At 36.6% G+C, this 25723-nt stretch overlaps 1 protein-coding gene across 1 annotated transcript in view; it reads left to right on the top strand.

The window, feature by feature from the left end:
* LOC114480341 (zeta-sarcoglycan-like) overlaps positions 1-25723 on the top strand; it is a 51188-nt gene that overhangs the window by 9401 nt on the left and 16064 nt on the right. The window contains exons 2-3 of the mRNA XM_028474419.1: positions 14535-14729; positions 25460-25561. Of these exons, the coding sequence (XP_028330220.1) occupies positions 14535-14729; positions 25460-25561 (297 nt within the window). The remainder of the gene's footprint in view (positions 1-14534; positions 14730-25459; positions 25562-25723) is intronic.

Raw genomic sequence — 25723 nt, forward strand, 5'->3', positions numbered from 1 at the left:
GGATAGGTAAAATTCACAGACCACTGACCTAGACCCTGCATGTAATCAGGAGGGTAATCTGCAAGCCATCGCTGTCGAGCTCTGATCAATCTGTTGGTGATCATAGGAGTGCTGAGAAACATTAGCCGATCAATTAATCACAGGCTGAGCTGCAAACTAGCCTTGTTTGGCTCTGATTGTTGACACTTTAAAAGAGACAGAAACACTTTTAAAAACAACATTAATTCAGAGGATTTTCTTATTTATTTATTACCGGTATGTGCTCAGTTATTGTATACACATTAGTGTTGAGGAGCCTCGGGCTGTAGGCTACATAGTGAACCTATGTTGTTGAACAGGTGGCTGCTTTGATTGACACCACTCGCTGCTCATGAAAACCACATCATTTTTTCCTCAGTGAAGTTTGTGTGGGCTGGATATTCTTGGAAGGTGAGAAATGGAGCGTTTGTGTCAGTCTGCAGGCTTTCAAAGGTAAAAATGGACTCGCGACGAAAGCTTCTTCAGGCTCCTCAGGGATTCACTTTGATTCTTCCTTTTCACAAGAATTTTTTAACTGACAGTCGAAAACCTTTGCTAGATTCTGCAAAAGCCTTTTACAGTTAAGCAGTGACGGGACTGGGACTAAAATTCCCTTTACCAGAATGAAGAATATCTGAAGGAGATATTCAAATAATGCACACATTGACTCTGGAGTCATCGATTCTTAGTGTGCGTTGGACCTTTGTTGGGACTTCATGTTTGAAGTTGCCCACTTATTTCTCTTCCGTTTTTTCAAAAGTCCAGTGTCTCTCAGTCATAATAAAGTTAAATAGTTTATTTCTAAAGCTCCCAGGGAGTTTTCTTTTACTCTGTGAAATAAATACATGTATTTGTGAGTAAAAGCGCATTTCTGAAGTTAGTCGGCACCGTAAACCCTCTCCCTTCTGGTTTTTGCTCCAGCTTTGACCTGAGCCAGTTATGTTTTTGTAACATCATTACCATTGTGATTTCTGATCACGGAAAACAGGGTAATCATAAAAAATAGCATTATGACACAGAATAAACCCTTGTTTGCATGTTTTGACAATATGACGCATTTTCATGCTGTATTTTTTCTATGAAAACAGGTGGTTTAAAGTGTAGTAAAGAGACGGAAACAAAAAACTTTTGCAGAAAATCTTGTGATGCAAAATATTGTTGGAGGCTGGACTTCACCTCCTGAAATGGAAACGGCTTTATGAAACCAGTGTTTTTTAGGGGTGGGGAAAAAAATTGATTCATATAAGAATCGCGATTCTAATAATCTACAATTCTGAATCGAGTCATAAACTTCAAAAATTTGATTTATTTAAAAAAAGATAAAAAATAAATAAATATATGTATATATATATATATTTTTTAATTCTTTTTGTTTTTGTTTAAGAAAAACTGATTCAGTAGATCCGCTTAGTGTTTACTCAGAAAACAGGAAACACTGTAGACTGAACATATAAATACATATTAGTATTCTCATAAATTGAAAATACCATTATACAAAAAGTCTGCTAGCTTCATGCTAACGTCTGTGGGAAAACCCATGTATATGCTCATGCTAACATTTACAGCGATCAGCTGTGATTTTGATAACACATCGTTTATGCGTAACTTTCACAAACACAGTCTTAGGAGCATTATCAAACAGTACACCTAAACATACTCACAAGCATGTCTTTTTTCCAAGCCAAAAATACAATCATTTAGTAGAGACTCGATTTTGAATCGAAGCGTGACCTTAACAATCGGAATCGAATCGTGAGACACCAAAAGATTCACATCTTAAGTGTTTTTCAACTTTGGTGTCATGACCCCATGTGGGGTCGCCTGAAATGTCTTGTAATTGATTCAGAAAATACTGATGAAAATATAATTTTCACCACACAATCTCAAACAACTATATTTTATGCTTTTTGTAGAAATGTGCGAGGAGTCCACTGTGAGCCTTTAGTTGGTTTATTCACAACCTAATCACAACTTCACAACGTGACTGTATCTGTAGAACACTTGCATGGGACCTTTTTCTTGAGAGATGGAGCATGCGCACTGTTGACCAGTATGGCAAGCGATGAAGCACAATCATAACAGAATGATTTACACTTTTACTTTCTCAAATATACAGTATATATATGGTAAATAGGGTTAAAAATTGATTCAAAGGTGTCACGGTTCACATTAATACTCTGATAAATTGAATTGCAGTACTTTAAAAAAATATATATATGTTTGGTTTTTTTTGTTACAGCATAGGGTGCTATCTATTTAGAATTTGAAATTCAGGACGCACCACTGTGTTTTAAATCAGAATTGTGGAAGCATTTTGTTTTCCTCAAGACAAAATGAAAGAAGTGAAAAAGAAAGAACATGTGAAATCCAAAGTAAGAAACGAGAGAGAGAATGAAAGCCATTGTTTATTTATATTATTTCTTTGATATGGGATTTGTTTTAAAGTCCAATTATTAAGGCCAGAAATACATTTTCAGTTGCACTTTTAAAAAGAAAAGGAACTATTATGCAGTTTTGCATAGTTTACTGTCGAGCCATAATTTAAATGAATAGGTTTCTTCTTCATTTGTAATATTTCTTTATTTAATTCAGGATTTATTTTTAATTAAATAGCATTGTTTTGCATAGTTTATCAAGGGATTACTTTGACAATGAAAGATAAAAGAAAATAGTACAGTATTTTTATTTTTATTTTTGAAGAAAAAGTCAATTTGTCTACAGTCTCATTTTGTAATATAAATCGTGAATCGTATCGAAAGTTGAGTGAATTGTTACTTCCCTAAAGTAAATTTATTTCAAATAAAATGTTAATAAATAAAAAGTAGCAAAATATCTCAGGTGGCGTATCTTCTGATTTTGTACACTAATTCTGGCTTCTCTGTATTTGAAACACAGTATAAGAAAAATGGTCGAAAACCATTTCTAGAGAAAAAATGTCCCAGTGTTGCCAGAAATGTATGATTTAAAAATGGGGTCATGGCCCAGAAAAGGTTGATATCTAAAAATAATTCTGAACAGATTTAAATTAAATTTGGTGAGCTGATCTAAACTTGGTGGAGGTTTGTGCTCTTGTTTTGAGTGTAGAACTGTTGGCTGAATGTAATTTCCACCCTCACACAGCTGAAGCATGGTAACTTATAACATCAATGCTAATATAACTTAATTAACCTTTTTAAGAATGTTCCAAGGCATGATAGCCAGTAATGATATCCACTTAAGGAACGCTGATGAAACGCAAATGGAAAACATGGACTTCACATTGTATCTACGCATGTGGGAGAACTTGTGGTCAAAGGTAACCAAACTCATCTCTCAGCAGCACCCGTACCCTACTTTCATTGGCTGTGATTAGTAAACCGTGAAGCTGTTTTTAGTATTTAAAGCCCATGAAGTCAATATGCTCCGCCCACATTGTGCCATTAAGAACTGTTCAACTGGCACTAATGCACTCGTGAAATGGAAGACAGAAATGTAATATACATACATACCGTAATGTATGTACGTTACATTTCTTAAGATCTGGACGAAAATAGTAATATTTATGATGGCTGTTATCTTGGAAAACTCAGAGCTGTTACTGTCCATGTTCCTGCAGTTCTTTCAGTTAAATACTTTTAAATGTTGATAATACAGTATACACAGGAAGTGAAATGGAAAAGGATACACTAGGAAAAAGAAAATGTGAGGTTTTACTCACTAAATCAGCATATTGATCATCTTTTTGTTTAGTAGCTTAATGCTAATGGGCTTTTGGATTTGGTGTCGGTACAAACTACGACAAGTTTGTCCCACAACTATAATAATAATAATAATAATAATAATAATAATAGTAATGATGGCTTGGCTTTATATTAATTTTTCGAGGATACTCGTATTGAAACCATTATTCATTCACACCAGTCACTCACATCAGTCATACCGGTGGTGGTAAGCTACAGTGTAGCCACAGCTACATACTGGCATATATATATATATATATATATATATATATATATATATATATATATATATATATATATATATATATATATATATTGGCCTGAAGCGTGGCTGCCATTTTGCACCCACGACCCCTCTGACCACCACCAACATTCATGTATAGTTCATACCCATACATACGAGGAAATGTGAGTAAAGTGCCTTACCCAAGGACACAACAATTACTTGGATAGACCGGGATTCAAATCCCCAACACTTCGGTTATTGGGCGACCCACTGAGCCACCGTCGCCCCCAACTAATCGTGTAAAATAGTGATAAATGTGTGTGGTTCACTTTGCTGAACGAAGGTGGCGTTTCCTCGTGGGCATTAAACTCTTAGTGTCGTCTCGTCTCCGCGCTGACCTTTAACTGATAGATGCGCCATATTTTTTAAGTCAATCTCAATGAATATGAAATCAATAATTGTTTCCCAGGGCCAACAAAATAAGAACTTTTAAGAGACTGCTGCTTTTTCTTATGAATTGTAGCTATGCATCCACACATGTATGGCTCCTATAGTGTGTGTGTGCCTGTGTGTTTTTTTTATTGTGCGCATGTGTTCCTGTACGACTGATCTTGCACATCAAGCTGAAAGTCAACATTTTTTTAATGTTATCACAAAAGCAGGTAAAATTGGCAATTCTAAGGATTTGAGAAGAAGGGTTAGATGTCTGTGTCACTCACAATATCTACAAGTGCAACTTTAGAGAAGTTTTCCTAAAGGTTTGTTTTCAATCTTTATCAAAGTTCTCTGTAACCTTTTATTGGTTTTTTAGGGTCGGGATGCTGCTATAAATAATCTTATTGGCTTCCTGCGTAGATTACTTTTACTTGCTGTTAAGGCAACAATATCTCAAATTTTTTTTATGAACTTTAAACCTTTACCAGAGGTACATGACATAAATAAAACTTGATTAGCTGAGGTTCATGTTCTGTTTGCTCACAAACCCAATGATTAAAGGTCCTAAATACAGAAGGTTGCTTTAATAAGAAGTCAGAAATGACTGATGGTCCAAACAGTGGAAACCATGAACTATAACTCCGCTGTAACACACGTGACTTGTTGATCGATACAAGTTTTAAACTCTTACAGCAGATACTGGGTTGCCATGGAAATAAAAAGCGGATGTGACCAGGGCTTGAAATGAACTTTTTAGATCACCAGCCAGCATGGATAGTAGATTCTTAAAGTTACCAGCCAACCACATTTTACACCAGCCAAATTTAAAAAAAAAAACATTATGAGTGCCACAGAATAGATTTAAGCACTTAAGTTTCTTTAAATACATTTTATTTTAGTTGATTGCAGAAATGCATTAAAATGGTAAAAAAAAAATAAACATTTGATTTAAAAACAATGTTGTAAAAATGCCTAAAATGTGCAATATGGAACTTTGGGTGTGTCAGAGAAGTGAACATTTTATAAAGTATATTCTCATAACTTAATAAACAAACTTAACTCAAATGAAAATTTCTTCCCTGGAATAATGTTTGAAGTTAGAAATAATAGAAGTAATCACTAATCAGAGAATTAGGGATGTCCCGATACAACTTTTTCACTTTCTATACGACACCGATATTGCAGCCTTGAGTATTGGCCGATACCGATATTAATCCGATACAATATCAGCACGAGTCATGCACACTTTTATTACTTATTTTGTAGTGTGGAATGTTAAAAAAGTATTGATCAAGTGATGTTACTCAAACAGAGAACAATAGTCAGCAACAGTAGGGATGAGAAAAACTGACCCATTTATTATTAACCAATTGGTTACATACATTTTAACCTTCAACATAATATCTACAGTATTCTACAATTGAATAAATATAATAAATATCGGTGATTTTAGATGCAGTCCCATAAAATCTGATATTTGTTTTCTGGCTGATATTCGATATCAATATCAGATTGGGACACCCCTACTAAGAATTACATGTACTGTAGAGACATATTTTTTTTTACTAGCATGCATGGTTAATGTAAACAAATCCCACTCCCCGCAAACTGTATAGTGCACATTTTAAAGGTGAACAAATACCAGCCACTTACGACCCAACGTTCATTTTCTTCTTCTTTTCAGATCCTCTTTCATCTACATTTTCCTCTGTGTCAGCAGCAGCCTTCCTTTTTTACACTCAGGTTTTTCTAGGGGTGTCCCGATCCGATATCAATATCGGATATTGGTCCGATATTAGCCTGAAAACAAATATCGGATAACTGATTCAAATTTCCGGATTTTCCAATTTTTTATTCATTTATTTATTTAGTTTTTCTCATCCCTACTGTTGCTGACTATTGTTCTCTGTTTGAGTAACATCACTTGATCAATACTTTTCTAACATTCCACACTACAAAATAAGTAATTATTAATATTTTATTAAAGAAAAGAGGGAGAGAAAAAAAAAGTACGTATGATTCATGCTGATATCGGATCAATATCGGTATCGGCCGATACGCAAGACTGCAATATCGGTATAACATCGGAAATGAAAAAGTTGCCTAGGTTTTTCAACACCCGATAAATATCTCCACATGTTTGTTTGTTTTTCCCAGCTAGTTTTACAACTTAATTTCAGATCCTATTGTGTTTGTCTTCTCCAATAACCACAGTCACGCTAACGTAAGCACGTAGCCAATTGTTGAATGACACGTCACGACATAGTGTTCATGGGTAATGTAGGATTAGTACAATGAGCAGTGTTGCCAGATACACATTACGTTTTAAAGTCTAAACACAAACAAAAACCCTGAAATTTCTTGCCAATCTGGCAACAGTGACTATCTGCAAACAGACGCAGCAGTACTGTTTCGTTTTTCACTTGAAAGTCCTGAATGCCTCTCATTTTGCTGACAAAGATAAAGATGTTTGTCTTGTCTTAAAGTGTTATGTTTAAGGTACATGCTATAACTGCAATATAGTTGTTGTTGTTGTTGGCTTGTCGCCCCCCCATCATCTTCTTGTCCTTCAGCTGAAAGGCTGCGTAAATTGGAGTCACTGACATTTCTACTTTGGCGATATGGGTCGTTTGTATTTGCTGCCGAGACGTAACTTGTTTTTGTGCGACATGTGTCGCCATCAGCACCGCTGACCCAAACTGTCCCTCTGCGGGAGCACTCACTCCAAAAGTAGTTTAGCAGAGAAAAGCTTGTCGAAAACTCTTGTTTGATCAATTGTTGGGTAATTTTGTTGTTTGTTATTGTGCTCTACAGCAGCCAGCGTCGTGGCTGTAGAGAGAGACATTACTAAAACAGTCGTAAGCTGTGTTTCCGTGAGTATTCCTCAAAATAAAAGATACATTTCTAAAGTTTTGACAAAGTAAAATTGTGCTTGGAACGAGTTTGTGGTCATGTGACCTGATACGTCACATCATGTGGCCAAATAATTGCAGAAAAAGTGTTTTTATTGTGCTTTTGTGATGCATTTCAATATCGAAACGTCTGAAAAACCTCCTTGATAGTGTATAAAACTTTTTAGGGATATTTGACGGTTTTTTCTATTACCAGATTTTATTGCGCTTTTTAGATTTTGCGCATTTTTAAGAGTAATGGAAACTACAGAGGCACTTAAAGAAGATGTTCTATAGTGTAAAAAGTTGGGCTCTTCAGAGTATTTCCATTTTTTTTTCTCCTGTTCTATTGGCTTTCCCTAGTTTCATGTAATTATTGTCAAACTAAATGCCCCAAATTATTCTTAAATTGCAGGAATTAAGTTCAGTCTGGAAAATGATTTTTTTCAACTCTTTGGAGTCAAAACAGTAGGTTTCATGAGATTTGGTAGCACAAGATTTAATGTGTTATATGACTAGTCCGTCTGTTTAATGGTAAAGTATGGTGAAAACGTGTGATATATACTCCAACACATGCAGGTGAGGGTATATTTTGTGTTGTATAACTAGGAAGTTAATTCTGTGATATTCAACCATTTTCCATGTCACAGAAAAATTGAGAGGCTGAGTTAAATATGTCAAAATCAAGACCCGGGGGGCCAAATCCGGCCCTTTAGAGTATCGAATTTGGCCCTAAAGAGAAATTAAAATGACAGAAAAAACATAAATTATTACCTGACTGCATTTTATATCCCAATTAGTTCAAAGAACTCCTAATTTTTCAAAAAAAACTGCATTTTTTTCAGCTGTTTTTTGTTTTTTGTTTTTTTTTTTGGTTAGAGAAAGATTTATTTATCTGTTAGTTTATCTTCAGAAAAAACCCCTCATCTACTCTTTGCTGGATTTGGCTTGTTAAAAACTAGACACACTATAATACAAATAAAATAAATGTATAATAAATAATTAAACTACATGACTTTGGTACAATTAATATTGGTTATAGACTATGGAAGAAACAAGACATTGTAGATGACAATCACTTCACCGATTTCCCCCAGAACAATAGATTTATTTAACAAAAATGGTTCTTAATCATACTTATAGCCCTGTCCAGATTTAGTCTAACCGCAACAGTGAAAATATTTGTATTTTAAGATACATAATATTTTCATTAAAAGCAACAGTTTTTTTTTTTTTTTTTTTTTTAAATATAAGCAACATTTTTCTGTATCCAGAGAATACATTTAAATTAGTTCAAGCTGCCTTCCGCTTCAGGATATTCCATTTTAGACGATAAATATGCATTTTTATCAGTGATCTGAATATTTTTGCTCATGAATATCTGATAACACTGGTGGTTACAGGAGATTACAGTCAGCCCCAAGGTTGAATAGTATGTTTGGCATCGACCACGCTACACGCACGCACGCACACACACACACACACACACACACACAGCTTATGTTCTGCTACGTAGTTACAAAATCCACTCCAGTGCCTCTGTGGTGGATTTATAGTGATTAAACTCATAATCTACTCACTGTTTGTAAGAGATATTGATTTAATTCAACAACACAATGCCTTCCTGTGATGGGGTTGGATGTGCAACTGTTAAAACAGACACGTGGCATTTCCTTTCTCGCCATTCCAGGTAGTGGCTTGAGTAATGGATGTTACATATCTGGAGCTCTTTTTGTGCCAACTTCCCACAGCTGTGTCAACTAAAGATGTAAATAAAATATTTCCTGCAGGTATAATGAGCTCGTTGCTTCTTCTGTTTGTAAAAAAAGGAAAGTCAAATAAAGGCGACATATTTCCCCAATCTCATTTCTGAGCAGAAATGTTTGTTGGTTGCAGCTGGCAGGCAAGTATCTACAGTCAGAGTGGCTAATATTTAGCTGGCACTGACTGATCTGATTGATTTCTGCTCTGACTCATGTGGTGTGGAAGAAAAACATCTAAACATTAGTTTTTAATCTTCACATTGGTATAGTGACCATATTTTGATTTCCAAAAAAGAGCAGACTTGGGTCGACCTCGTCATACTCAAAGTACTCGACGTTTTCTTGAATCTAACTTTTAATGATAAAATACATTATAGTAAATAAATCGGTTGTTATTGTCAATTAGGTTTAAAACATAATTTATCTCTGTATAGCAAAGACTTAAAAAATCTGAAACCAGTGGTGACTAAAGTCAATCACCTTTATTATTATACATTATAACCAGTGACATGCCGTGAGCACTAGGGTAGGGTAGGCAGGGCGTTCCAAATCGAGACCACCAATGTCAACACCAATGCCAATTTCATATGTTTCTGCTGGCAAGTGTTAATTCAATTCAATTCAATTCAACTTTATTTGTATAGCACAATTTACAACAAAGTCATCTCAATGCACTTATCAAAATATAAAATTCATAATAAAGAAAAAACCCAACAAGATCCGCATGAACACACATTTAGCCATCTAACAAAATCAACATGGTAAAACACCATTAAAAAAACATAAACAATTATTTAATATAGCCTCCATCCTCTCCCAACAAGATATATCTCATGACACGGCAGCGCATCAGTTTTTTGTGTTGGAAACACAGAAACATGGAGAAAATGACAACAACTCAGAACAGCCTCAGTGAGGCTCATCCACAAAGCCAATCCTTCTTTTTGCACCATTCACTGTGGAAAATACGAACAATTTTCTGACCTTACCTTCGCTGAAGCTCTGGTAACTCAGGTGTTGGTCTCCCATCTTTTAAAAGCTGTCGTTTTTCCCTCAAAAAAAAGTTTCTTTATCGTCTCTCGCGCTGTCATCCTGACTGTAGTGTTATCCCGCCCACTAGCTAGAGAACGTAGCAGCTGTGGCCACGCTGTATCAATTCACTAATGCACTGTGAACTTACGTATAGCATTTAGCATAGCGCGGTTACGTCCTAAGGCAGCGTAGAGAGCTGCCTTTTTACGTAAATGGTTTTCATCTTGGGGAACTGACTCCGCATGCGCAAACACATAAAAACACGCTATGGGAACAGAGGCAGAGCAGCAACGTGCTTTTGGGAAGGGGTGTGGCCTCCTCCTGTCTTACAGCGGTTAGGAAATAGTGCAAAAGCACAAAATGCGGACACTTTCAAATTTACAAGTACTGTAGGCTATCGGAAATTGAAAAATAAATAAGTTATAATTATATTATAATTAAAACAAATAATCAAAATATCAATTCACCCTTGGGTAGGCACTGCCTACCTTGCCTACCCTGACTGCACGTCACTGATTATAACAATCTGTCCTTGAAAAATATCATATAAACCTTAAAATCTCTCAATCATTGAAACAATATGAGAAGCATCTCCTCCTAGAAATTAAAATAATTTAAGAAGAAACTCATTGCTAACAGAATAGTAAATAATCATTAAATATACACTTCAATAAACAACCTTTTTCATTTAAATCCACTGCTAATTGGTCACTTTTAAATCTGTCTTTTGCTTGGACTTTACTTCTCTTTTTCTTGCATGTAATGATTTTCTCAAACCAAAGCAGCATCGTTAATGATTCCGTCACGTGTGAAAAAAATTACCGTATTGACTTGGCTTTAAAGAGCAACTCTTTAGCTTTCAGAAACTGGTGGGATTTCTCACAAAGAGCAAATACTAGAGGAGTTTCTGTCTTTAAAAATAACGTGTTTTCTGAGATGCGCGTAAGGTTCCTGGAAAACCCGGACAATATTCATTAGTTTGTGAAATATCATCGGACAGCTCCGACAAGACGAGAAAAGAGGACGTGTTTGGGTAAAAAACGGGACGTATCGTCACCCTGCACATTGGTGCAAATTAGTTTTTTAGCCAATGCATGTGGAGCATAGTTTTTTTCCCTATACTTTTCTTCTTGACCCTTGAGTGCACAGTAACTATGAGAGGAAAATGCACTTGTGCAGAGGAAGCACACCTTTGATTCCGACGGTATAATTTTGTAGTGGCAGATAAAACGACAACTCTCAAGGGACAAACCTGTATTACTTCAACAGATCTTATTTTGTTCTATTCAGGTAAGAACAATAGGATCATGCATTTCAAGTTCTTTTCCTACCAAAGCTTGACTGGAAAATAGGCTTCGGCAAAAGCAGAAAGGGTAGTCAAGGCCAGCAAAATATTTGCTAGACTTACTTAAAGTTTTCTTTCAGGATTCAAAGCACATCTGACACTTCAGGCTTTGGAGTTGTGGATCTAAAGTGGTAGAGTTTTACTAGGATGTGGTTAAGTGTGAGTATTAACTAATGACGACACAAGAGCCTGTTGTGATGACAGAGGTTGCAACGGTCAAAGTGTTCGGTACCGACGAATTTCAAGAGATCCACATTTGCCATAAACTGAGCAGATTCAGAACCCCAGCTTCTTTTATTTAAGTAGAGAAAAATGAAGTGATGCTAGGTGTGTAGCTGGTATAATGGCAGGCAAATGACAATGTAAAGGGTTTCTCAAGTTCGTCTATTTTCTGTGATATGGAAAACTGACAGGACAAATTATTGGTTTGTTATTTTTAAAGTATATATCTGCATACTTTTATGAACAAAATCAATAGAAATTGCAATCTGACTCAAAATATAGCATCATATGCATGTTTCGGGAGAGAATCAATTCTCACTCAAAGTGTGACGCAGTATGACGGATTTTCACCGCCCATAATGAAAATAGCTATATGACACAGACTAAACCCTGGCCGACACTTTTTGGGACAATATTATGCAGTGACCTAATGTGTAGCAACTTTAGCAAATGGAAGGGTGTGTGAGACAAATCTTGTGCAAAATCTTGCGTGAATACAGCGGAGAAATGATAAATTAATAACTCAATTGGCTATTTTAAGTATGCTTGACATGATTTCGGAAAGTTTAAAAGCCAGCAATGACATCTGAGTAGGGAAAGCCAATGAAACAAAAACGAAACAGAAAAGGGTAAGCTGACGCAGAAATTGGTTAACTCTGAAAAAGAATTCGGAACAAAAATTCGGAACTCCACTAAAACCTCCTCTAGCACCAGTGTCGTCCGCCATTTGGTGATAGTTACAACATCTCAGATTCGACATGTGACAAAAATGGTAGCCGTTTTCAAGATGGCCACCATCGCTTATTTGAAATTCTTTGATATTGTAGGTTAGATTAGAAAAAAAAATGAAATCCTCTGTAAGATGTCAAGTATGCAAGAAGTAGCATAATTTTGCAGTTCCTTATAAATGTAGTATGCAGAAACCCATTTGTATCAAAAAGTTAGTCATTTTAATTTCGTCCCACCTGTGCTCTAGAATGTAATAGTCTGTCTTGAGTGGGAGAGTTGCAGGCCGTTAGAATCAGGTGCAGTGGTGTGAGGTAGTATCTAAAAAATGCATGCCAGAGGGTCTGGAGGACAAGGATTTAGATTCCGATGTCCTTTTATCCGAGTCAGGGAGTGACTGCCTGTGGCAAGCGTCTCCATCAGTTTTACACCTTTAGCCGTACACAGCTTCATAAAGCCACAGAGGCACTTGTGAAATATTCTCCTTTTTAAAAGCCCATGGGCGATGACTACCAAAGAGCATGTGTTGAAGAGGCTTGTTGCAATGGGCCGTCACTCATCAGCGACTTTCTTTTGAAAACCACCAGAATAGAGTTTGACGAAATGTGAGCGAGTAATTAGCATTGAAAACAAGGCTGGAGCGTGTTATTGAAGAGGTATACACACGAGTAGTCGTCGTAAAGGACATAAATATCGTCAGAAATGTCAGAGAGCTGTTTTCCATTCTCTAACTCAGTGCTTCTCAAACTTTTTTGGCGCTAGTAAGTACCCCATTTCTCTGACTTTTGAATCCAAGTACCCCCTTTGTCAAACTACATTTTGCTCAAAATTCTGTGGGAAAAACAACAATAGATCATAGGGGCTTTTTTGATTTATTTTTTTAATGCACTTAAACATGACTGCAGACATCAGATATATTGTCAAAAGTGCAACTTTATTGTTGTGATTGTCCTCAAGAGTTAAAATGGATAGAACAATCCCAAAGTAAATGAGGCTCTGTCATTCAACAATGTCAAGCTTTAACCCAGGTTTAAGCAAAAGTGCAACAGCAACTTCACAGTAGCTCATGTTTTCTGATTAAGAAATCACATAACTACATATTTTAGTTTTTGTGTTGGTGGTATTATTTTAATTACTTTCTCCCAGTGTGTGCGTTTTTAATTTGTTTGGTTGTTTCTTTTGTTGTTTGGTATTCTTTTGTTATTTTTGTGTTTTCTGTAGTAACCGTGTGTATTTTTCTCTCTTGGTGTGTATGTGTTTGGTGGTGCTTTGTGTATTTTGTTGTTGCTTGTCTGTTCTTTTAATTCTTCAGTATATTTTTCTCTTATTTTGTGCGTTTTTGTGGTCGTTTTGTGAGTTGCTGGTATTATTTGGTATGTTTATTAACTAAAAATGAACATTATAAAACCTCATTTGTTAATTTTCCATACTCTCTCTCTCCAGTACCCCCTGTAGTGCCATTGCGTACCCCCTTTTGAGAAACACTGCTCTAACCTACATTAATCACCATTATTAGCTCATTAGTAGCCCAGGTTTTTGGCTGCAGGTGTGCGTGAATGCTGTTAGAGACTTTTTTTTTTTTGCATTCCTGGGTCAGTTGTTCCCACTACTGGTTGCTAACTTGTAATCAATGGCTCTTGACTGATTATCCATTTCTGCTGTGGCGAAATGAAAAGTGCTACTTTTTTATGAATGAGGCACTCTCATTTGGTTTCTCCTTTAATGAAATAAAGTCACATTAAATGACCTTGTCTTTAAGGGGGGGCTTGAGTGATTACTCTGCCTCCGTTTCAATTTCTGAATTGCAGTGTTGTCAGAAAAGTTGTAAACAAGGGTGAAACGACTGGGTTTTTGCCACAAAAAAAGAATAAAAAAAAAAAACTGTCAACTTTATTTTTGTGTGTCAGCTTTGAGTGCATAGCAAGTCATATCTCCTTATTCAAAAGAAGAAATATCGTGCAATATAAAAGCACCTTTTTGTAGTTTCAATCGTATTATCACCACAAACAAAGGGAAAGTGTTGCCATTTCTCAGCGCAGAGTCATTTTAGTGGTGCTTGCGAGGTAATAACCCCTTTACAATATGTGATTGCTTCTATGTGGAGTGAATAGATCCACGACAGCAGGGCTGACATGAAGGTTGCTGTTTGTTTTCCAGATTACCCAAGAGCAATTCATCCTCGCGTCCCAGTCGCTGCACCTCCAGCGGCCCGGCAGTGATGTGGTGTACCCTGTGGGGCTGTATGGCCTGAGGAAACGATGCCTCTACTTCCTGCTGCTGCTGCTCCTCATCACTATGATTGTTAACCTGGCCCTCACCGTCTGGATCATAAAGGTCATGAATTTATCTGTGGTGAGTACAGCGAGATGAGCGCAGCTGTTGAGATCGGTTACGATTGTGTGTCGGCAACTTGGCCACTTGTACTGATGGAGCCCTGGCTTATGAAGAACATTGGAGTTTTATGTTTTGGATGGGACAGAAAAAAAATATGCCAGGTAAAACATGACCACTTTGGCAGAAGTAATTATGTCTGTTTGCAGGGTTGGGTCAAAAGTAGCAATATTTAACCAAAGTTAGACTTTACGCCATCAATTGTATACAACAGGGCTCCCAGTAGGTATCATTTAAAGGGAAGGTTTCTAATGTTTGGGTTCAATTTATTTCTTCCTCTTGTAAATATCTCTGTTGATTCTCCAACTTTATAAGTTATGAAAGCATTGTAAGCGAGAAAGTGACCAAGTAGAGTATCAACATGTGCTCATTTGATCCATAAAACTTGCGGCAACACATTTCATGCCAACATTTCAGAGATTTTTGGAGACCCGCCATTGTGCAATTGACAAAACTTCTGGTTAACTTCAAAACAAGAGCCCTATTTACAAAAGCGTTAAAAAACTAATGGAAAACAAGAAGAAATGCTTTTGTTTTAAAAAGGTGATGTTTGATTTTTAGCTTGAATCTGGTCCCAGGATGATTTTACGTTCCACTCGCAATGCATCATGGGGTGGTTGAGTATGACTAGTGTGCCCATTGTGCATACTTCAAAAATGTCCCGATATAGTATACATCTGGGTATTTCTCTTGTTAAATTTGAATACTGTCACATTTAGTTCTACTTTGCTTAAATTTAAAGAGAAAATAACTTGAGGCTGATCAGGCTTCTTAAACATTATGGCAAAAATCTTCTGCGAGAAAAGATTTGATCATAGACAAAGATCTGCTGATAAGTCCTGTGTTTTCAACTCAAGATCAAAGTCAATATTTGAAAATAGCTAAAATTTGACATGCCTGAAGACTAATGGGAAGCTGTTATAGCGGAGAGAATGAACACCCTCAGTGGTGGGGGGGATGGGGGTGTCCTAATTTGTGGCCTCTTTGCAACAAACTTGTTATTATCTTACAGAATGCATTGCAGCTGTCAACTCCTAGCTCAGATATAATTTAGTCATACTGCAGTAAGGACTTCAAAACACCCACCGCGCTGATGAATAGTTGACAAAGTGAGTTCAAGGAAAAGACGATGAGACGCTCAGTTTGCAGTGAGACGCTGTTGACTGACCTTTAAGTGATTAACTCAACAGAAACAAGAGGTTGATTTTAATCAGCTCCCAAAAGGAAAGGGGGGAGAAAAAAAAATGCTAAATACCTCAATGAAAGGGTTCTAAAGAGACCAGGAAGAACTTTAACAATCAGGCATCTTGATTGGACAAACAAGAATGGATTTTAGTGGAGTTGGATTATTTGAAGTACTTTTCACATTGTGATCAAAGACTTAAGATCCATGTCTCTGTAGAGCAACGATGTCCTTTAAGGAATACCAAGGCAGTCGAGCTCTTATTCTCTTTATTCTTTTCTCATACCTAGATCTGACCTTCAAGGTAAAAATGGTTCTATTAAGTTAGTTTTAATTATCCTTTGCCAACGTTGTAATAATTAAGTCTCATTAAGTTTGTGGTCTCGTGGAAAGTAGACCTTGATCTTACTTGATTAAAACTTCATCTTTTATGGCATGTCAATTTCTTTTTTGATTAATTTGATGGTTTTGAAATAATAGTCTTGCATGATGTTTTAACTAAGTGGTTTTTGAGAAGGGAAAATCACTTTTCTCCTATTAAGAACAGTTATTAACCTAAACAGCAAGGTGCAGTTCTCTATTTATTTATTGCCTGAGCTAAAGAATTTAGTAGTATTATATAGAAAATTCTACTTTTTTCTCTCTTTCCTTCCTTGCCTTGTCTTACCTGCCTTTTTCTGAGATTTTGTAGCAGACTGAACTGGACAGGCTGACATGAAACCTGCTAAATCTTAAGCAGTGAACCAAATTGGAAGATGCTTCAAACGGCTGTGACATTTTCAAGGACCGTGCACACAATTTACCATTTTGTCACCAGTGAACTCCCAATGGCGCCGTCTTCCCTCAGTGACTCGAGCGTTTCTCAACAATCGCTATCAGTCCACCCATCTCATGCCTTCCATCAATCTTTGTCATTAGTAAAAGACCTTATCAGCGCTGTTGCTGTTGCCTCGGAAAATATGTCCACGTTCCCAATCTCCCAGAATTCTTGGAGCAAATAAGCCTGAACCCACCGTCTTTGGATAAATCGTCACTCTTCATCTTCTTTCTTGGATTTTCTTATATATTCTTGGACTGCATAGTTATTCTGTGCATACTTCCATGTTACTTTTAAAATTTCCATGAAAACATTGGCCACAGTTACGTGGTGTTTTTTTAATTCAGTATTCTGCTTTGTGTTTACATGGAAAAAGTAATTTCTCTTTAGGTCTGGGGGTTGGGATAGATTCATATTGGACTGATTGATCTGTCGGCCAACCGTGGCTCAGGTGGTAGAGGGGTCGTCTTCTGAGGTGTTTGATCCCAGTCTATACAGTACTTGTCTGTGTCGAAGTGTCCTTGGGCAAGACACTGAACCCTAAGTTGCTCCCAGTGGTCAACCGGCGCCTTGCATGGCAGCTCAGTCCCATTGGTGTGTGAATGTGAGTGTGAATGGGTGAATGAGCTGATATGTAAAATGCTTTGGGACTACTTCAGTGTAGGGATAAAGTGCTATATAAATCAAGTCCATTTACCATTTACCATCCTGGATTATGTTGTCACTAGTGAGGGGGCCCCATTTTTCAAATTTACATCTCCTCCATTAATGCTGGTTGAATCGGGCTGTAATTTAACATGGACATTCTATGAGCGGATGTCAAGAGCCTCTCGGAGATCTTGTTTTACTCGGTGGAATCAAGTCATTTGACTGAATTCTATTTGGATTTGAATGCTATTTGGCACGGAGGCGTTACGCGGGCCCGGCCAAAATTCATCCAAACTTGTTCACTAATAACTTTACCCAGTAATGTTAGCATATCCTAGCCTCATCTGTTATCTGCTAATGATCCCTTAATCTACTAGTTTAGTGGGGGATAATCCACTATCATGCTTTAATGCACACGTTAATGTGTTTAGACACGCTGATAATAATAATAATAATAATAATAATAATAATAATAATAAAAATAATTATAATATCCAATTTGTTTATTTAAATGTAAATGGTAAATGGACTCACTGTTCAAAAGTGCTTCACAAACTGTCTACTCTGTTCTAGCTCCTTTGAGCTGCAATAGTCAACTGCTCACTTCCGGGAAAGGCAGAACTGAAAAGCCCTATTAATAATCTAAAGTAAATGTTGGTCTTTAACACCTGATTTTCAGGAGTTAATTAAATACTCAGTAACTTCCTCTTCTGTGCAAACTAACGGGAATGTTTTTTGGTTTTATTTCAGACAAATTAGAATTGCAATTATCAAAGACTGAAACCTGGAAATCCTTCCTATACAGTGGTGTGAAAAAGGGTTTGCCCCCTTCCTGATTTTTTACTTTTTTATTGCATGTTTTCCACACTTAAATGTTTCAGATAATCAACAAGTTGAAGTTGAAAAAAGTAATTGAAATCTATGAGTCTGGAAAAGCTTATAAAGCCATTTCTAAAACTTTGGGACTCCAGCTAACCACAGTCAGAGCCATTATCCACAAATGGCCAAAACACAGAACAGTGGTGAACTTTCCCAGGAGTGGCCGGCCGACCAAAATTACCCTAAGAGCACAGCAACAACTCATCCAAGAGGTGACTAAAGACCCCACAAAATCTAAAAAACTGCCGGCATCACTTGCCTCAGTTATGGTCAGTGTTCATAACTCCACCATTAGAAAGAGACTGGGCAAAAATGTCCTGCATGGCAGAGTTCCAAAACGAATACCACTGCTAAGTAATAAGAACATTAAGGCTTGTCTCATTTTTGTCAGAAAACACCTTGATGATCCCCAAGACTTTTGGAAAATTATTCTGTGGACTGACGAGACAAAAGTTGAACTTTTTAGAAGGTCTGTGTCCCATTACATCTGGCGTTAAAGTAACACCGCATTTCAGGAAAAAAAAAACTCATACCAACAGTAAAATATGGTGGTGGCAGTGTGATGGTCTGGGGCTGTTTTGCAGCTTCAGGACCTGGAAGACTTGCTGTGATAAATGGAAGCATGAATTCTGCTGTCTACCAAACAATCCTGAAGGAGAATGTCCGGCCATCGGTTTGTTACCTCAAGCTGAAGCTAACTTGGGTTCTACAGCAGAACAATGATCCAAAACACACCAGCAAGTCCACCCCTGAATGGCTGAAGAAAAACAAAATGAAGACGTTGGAGTGGCCTAGTCAAAGTCCTGACCTCAATTCTATTGAGATGCTAAAAAGGTGGTTCATGCTAGAAAACCCTACGATGTGGCTGAATTAAGACAATTCTGCAAAGATGAGTTGGACACTGCGTTGTAAAAAACTCAGTGCAAGTTATTGCAAATTCTTGATTGCAGTAGTTGCTGCTAAGGGTGTCCCAGTCAGTTATTAGGTTTAGGGGGCAAACACTTCTTCACATAGGGCCATGTAGCTTTGGATTTTTTTCCTTCCTCATTAATAAAACCCTTCATTTAAAAACTGCATTTTGTGCTTACTTGTGTTATCTTTGTCTAATGTTTAAATTTGGTTGATGATCTGAAACATGCAAGTGTGGAAAACATGCAAAAAAGTAAGAAATCAGGAAAGGGGCAAACACTAAATGTACACACATTTGAGACACTATATTGTCTTTCCTTATTTTTTGTTTCTGAGCATCTCACCCAGATTACAAGTCGGCTTTATTTTATCTTTATCATCAAACTGATTTCAGCTTGAACTGAAAGTGCCATGTTAGAGCCTAATATGCAACGACCTGAATTCTAACAAGATCTAAAACCCAAAATTTAATAACTGGTCAAAAATGTAACAAAATTCCTGAGCCTGAAATGTAATTAAAAAAATTTAATAAAACCCAAAATGTTACAACTGATCAGTAATGTAGTAATAGTGCTGTTTGAAAAAAAATAAAAATAATAATACAAAAAATCCAGAAAAGCATGAATTTCGCTTACTTAAATTTAAGTTTGTGCTTTGTGAACAATGAGATCATTATATTCTTTATTTTTATTTCACATTCTGTTAGCACTGTTAGCTCCTTTATTGTTTTCATCATTAGGAAACTACAGTGGTTGGTAACTGTGGAGGAGCTAATGTAGGAAAAAGTACACATTGACATATTCCCCTGATGGTCCAAACTAAAGGTGGCAGCAGCCCTTGGGGCTAATCTCACATACAGCAGAATGTAAATGGCTATGCCTGCATCTGTTCAAGTCTGTTAAAAACAATAAATGACTTTGTAAAGCCTATTTGTTATTTATCAATCTTTTGATTTGCCACAATAATGTCATTTAAATGAAAATACCTCAAGTTGACAGCGTTTCTCAGCAATTTTTAGTTGAGTTTAAAAAGAGGTTAATTAGATTAATTAATTACAGAGGATAATGAATTAATCGCAAACAATTTTTAATCTATTAACAGCACTAATTATATATATATACTGTATATAAAAAGGCAAAAGGTTTTTACGTTTTGGCCTCAGCATCTTATTACATTATTGACCAATTTTTTTCATTACATTTTGTTAGATTACATTTCAGGCTCAACACTAAGGCTGCACAATTAATCGTTATGAAATCAAAATCAGATTATTTGTTGAGGGGGATTTTTATAAAGTCAAAATTGGAAAAACGATTTTTGTGTAATCACGGCAAAAGTTTCTCTCTCTCTTTACAAACTGTTGAAAAACAAGTTTCAAACACATGTTTAACGCGATAGACCCCCGCTACAACCTTTTTTTTTTTTTTTGCAAAGTTCTCTTTTTCAAAAATGCTGAGGGATTCATTTTTGGTTGGGCAGGTTGTTTTTTAATCAAACGCACCGGAGATTTAACATTTTTTTATTAAAGCTTTGCAGTTGCACTTTATTCCCAATACGGACAGTAGCTGGGTTTCCATTACAGATTTTCGCAAAATAAAAGCGATGTATAATTGTGCTTTGAAAGTGTTTGTATTGAAGGTTTTGCTCTTCTCCTGTAGTTCCCCCATCACCACCTTTTTTGCATCTGTAGCACTTTAAACTCTTTCAACACATCCCTCAGGGACCACCCGTCTGTGTGCGCAGTCACAAAGCGGCCCTCACGTTCCACTTTGCCTATTGTGGTGTGAAAAAGCTCGACCTTGTCTCATTTCTGCTGAATTAACTTTGGTGAACAATATGTTCTGAATAATTGTTCACTGAATAAAACTAAACAATCGTAGACGCATTTTCATTGAATCATTTTCATTGGAAAGTATCTATTTATCTGCAAAACAATTTGTTGGTCCTTCTTTCAGGAGCAGGCTTAACATAAATACTTTAGTGACGTGCAGTGCTTAATTTGTAAATCATCAGGTCCCAGAACAAACGCCGGGTGTTGTTCCGGCACTAAGAGAGAGACGAAAATGTTACGGAATACATTTTTTTGAAGCGCCTTTTGCTAACTAAAGGCTGGGATACACTGTCCGATTTTTTTTCAATCGTTGTACTCAGCTGCAGCTCAAACTGTGCGACTCAAATACAGAGCCCGAATGTGCGCATCTCGCGATGCATGTTCTCACACTGTACGGACCGACACGATCTGACTGCTCACACTGTACGTCCATACACGACAGATCAGGGTCTTGTTTCCGGAAATGCAATGTACAAATTGGAAGAAGAAGAAGAAGAAGAACTCTGAAGCGTCGCCTTTAAAACAGAAGAAGAAAAAGAACCCGGAAGTGAAGAGACACTCGCAAATATCAGCAAAAAGAGCTTTAAAAAAGAAAAGACGGCGACGTGATGGACCAGTAGCTGGCTGAACAGACGTGGGCAGTACGGTCCGTCAATTTTACAGCGGTCCTACGCAGTGTGAGAGTTTGAGGTAAGCCGGTTCCAGTGCGATACCCTCACGAAGGGCATCCAGGATTTTCTTACGACCATACGATTGCTGATCGGGAGCTGGTCGTGAGGTGTTAATATCTTCTTGTGGCCCCTTGTATACTACACGATGCACGACATGCGATTTAGCCGAAACTCGGCCCGATCCCAAAAATAGACGCATGAGTCGAAAATCGGCTCAAAATGGGCTAAAAATTGCACTGTGTATGCCTGCTTTAAATGGGCTAATAATATAACGTGAACACGACTAACCAGTCAGCATTAAAGAAGCACGGACAATCACCCGTTACAGAGCATCCGTCTCTATCTCTCTGAGTGACAGCTGTCAAAATCTTTCAGCAACAAGAACAGCTCAAAATCACCGCTAATTTAGCCACAGTCACTAAATTTTCAGAACACAAAAACCCACAAAAACAAAATATTTACAAACTTTTACATCCATAACATAAGGTCGTAACTCATCTAACGAATCAGCAGCACAGCAGAAAATGAAAATAAAATGCGTGCTTACCTTTGTTTGTCAAAACAGCCAAAAAAAAAAAGCCATGGAGAAGTTTGTATCCTCGCAACTTTTTAACATATTTACCAGCCGAGGTTCTCCTGCATTAGCATTATCGCTACAAGTGCTGCTAGTTGCTAAGCTAAGTGCTGTTGTGCGACTGCTGCTGCTGCTCTGCTATTTCTGCAGAAACAAGTTTGGACTTCTAAACCTCAGGCTTAGCTTCACTTATTGGCTTAAAAAAGCTCTTTATATCCAGCTGCCTTTTTTAGGCATTGTCTACCGTCTTCCAAGCTGACAGAGAAACTATTTTTGCACAAAATCACACTTTAGACGTAGCATGGGGGCGTGGCCTAACTTTCCACTCTCTTCCTCACTCTCTTCTACATTCAGTTTTGTGTGTATAATTACATTTCCAGTGATTTCCACTCAATAGAAGACACATCTGTCCAAATATAATTCTTAAAACTTTTATCAAAACACCTAAAAGCAAAAAAGGTGTTGAAATTTGATTTAGAAAAATTTAAATGAGGTGCTGGATCCAATCAAAATCTTGATCCTATGTAATCTTTTGAGTGGATCTTTAAAAAATAGCCTGGGTTGCATTTTTACACCATGTAGTGCAAGTAAATTCACATTTTAAATTGTCAAACTGGTTTGCTTCAACTAAGTAGTTTACGTTACGACAAAACATGGTTATTGTGCTGCAACAAAGGAAAACATTTAAACTGAAGCTGGCTCAATAATAATAATACCGTAAATTGTCTTCAAAGTTTTTTTGGTTATCTATTCATGCGATTAATTCAAAGTATGTTTGTCTACAGATGTATTCACATTGTAAAAGCTGCACGAGGAGCAAATGCTTCCACAGGTCTGCAAGGTGATCGAAAAGAATGTAAATAAGACTACAAAATTACCAGAAAAATATACAAAACGACATTAAAAATACCCAAAACGCATAACTTGAGGACAAAAATACATAAAAAGCAAAAACACTCAAGACAACTAAAATAATCAAACGTATTCCCAAAACACACACGATTAATACAAAAATAACATGAACATATACAAAACAACATTAAATGAAAAACACAATTTGACAACAAAAACACAAAATGAAATACAAAAATAGGCGATTAAAATGAACGAACATACTCCCAAAATACACATAATGACTACAGAAATAACAGAAAAATATACACAAGTGACAACAAAAATGCACAAAATGAGAACAGAAATATACGAAACAAACATGACTCAAAAAATACACAAAACAACAACATAAACACAATATGAGAACAGAAATACACTATAAGGCCAACAAAAATACACAAGACAACTAAAATAATCAAACGTACACCCAAAACACACCTGATGACTACAGAAAAAATATACAAAACGAGAACAAAAACACACAAAATGAGAAAAGAAATACACAAAATGACTCCAAAAACAACAAATGCACAAAATGAGAAATAATACACAAAACACAAAAAAATTGTTGCTCAGATCGGTCATAATTTTAAATACTGACATGAACATTTAAACTGAAATGGGCTCAACAATATTAATACATTTTCTGCAAAGTTTCTCTGGTTATTTATTCATTGGATTAATTCAAAGTGTGTTTGTTTACAGATGTATTCTTAATGTAAAAGCTGCACGAGGAGCAAACGCTCCCACAGTTCTGCAAAGTGATCGATACATTTAAAAAAATATATATATTTATATATATATATATATATATATAAGTCAGGGTTGAAATGCAGTGTGGCAAAGGATGAGAATGAGGATTTATTGACCGTTCAAGTCTGAAAGTTGCAGAAGTGCTTGTTTGACATTGTACGCAAATGCATTAGACAAAAGTATAAGTGCCATCATTCAATGTCTGATAATGTATAAACTTAGAAGAGAAACATCTTCTTTGTGAGTGAATTCAACTGCGTTACAGTTAATTAGTATTTGATGGTGTGGCTTAGTTTCCTTTGTGAAAGCATTTGTTTATGAATGAAGTTTTACCTCCAGTGTTCTGCCCAATTTCTGGTCCCAGCATGTTTGATATTGTTCTACTTAAAGCACACTGTTAGAACAGCTGTGATCTACTGTCACACGCACGGAAAATGATCTTTATTTTAATGACGTACTAGTAATGAGCCCATTTCCTCAAATCTCCGACCATAAAACTGGAGAATACTGTTGTCTTTTCAACAAATCCTCTCAGCTGCTGCATTAGACGCTTTCTTCTCAGTGATGTGTTTGAATTTACCCCGTTGTTCTGATACAATAGAGCAGACATGAGTGACTGGTGACATGGGGCTCAACCCCCAAATTATACGCACATAATGACTTTACAAAAATAACAAAACTTAGAGGAAAAATACACAAAAATACAACAAAAATCTATAAGACAACTAAAATAATCACACATACTCCCAAAATGACTACAGAAATACCAGCAAAATTCACAAGACAACTAAAATAATCATATGTACACGCACGTTGGCTACAAAATAACAGAAAAATATACAAAATGAGAAAAAAATACACAAAATGACAACGAAAATAAACAAACGATGACAAGAACATGCAAAACAAAACAAAAAATTACCCAAAAATACACAAAACAACAAAAACGCAAAAAGAGAACAGAAATACACAAATGTACTCTCACTAAAGAAAAAACAGAAAAATATACACAAATGGCAACAGAAATGCACAAAATGAGAACAGAAATATACTAAATGACTTTGAAAACAACAAATACACAAAATGATGATAATGTACGAAACAAAACAAAAAAACACAATTCCAAAAATACTCAAAAAACCAACCAAAACACACACAAACCATTTGTTTTTTTTGCTGTATTCTTGCTCAGACTGGTCGTTATTTTAAATACCAACACGGGCGTTGATAATGTGACCCCTCGATCAGACGATCACATTTTTTTGGTACCAGCTGTGATAAAACAGTCCCATCTTTATCATGGTGTCCTCAAGGTCACCTCTTTTGTCTTCTCTGTCTGGCTCCACCATGAGTCTCTGTAGCTGGGTCACCTCTCGCTCCATGCCAGGCGCCAAGTTTTATTCACTTTAAAGGCAGCAGGCGTCACCGTTGGAAGAGTGAAACTTTTTATAAATCAAATCAGTTGAAAAAAAAAAAAAAAATGGTCGAGACGTTGTTTCTGTAAAATGTTTTTGTGCTGGTGACTGTTTCAGGGCGGAATGGGGAAACTCCAGCTGAAGCAGGACGGGATCCACCTGGAGGGAGTGGGAGAGTTTCTCCTGCCGCTTTATGTAAATGAGATTCAATCCAGAGGGGTGAGTTTCCTTCTTTTTTCTCTCACACTTTCTAGTTCCCTGTTGATCAATATTCTGAGGAGGATATACTATGCCAGTGGTTCCCAACCCTGTTAGCCCCCCCGACCCCCAAAATAACACACAGACATGAACATTGAAGAACAGTCATGTGGAGACAGGGCC

Source organism: Gouania willdenowi, chromosome 18, assembly GCF_900634775.1.
Source record: "Gouania willdenowi chromosome 18, fGouWil2.1, whole genome shotgun sequence".
NCBI classification, from domain to species: domain Eukaryota; kingdom Metazoa; phylum Chordata; class Actinopteri; order Blenniiformes; family Gobiesocidae; genus Gouania; species Gouania willdenowi.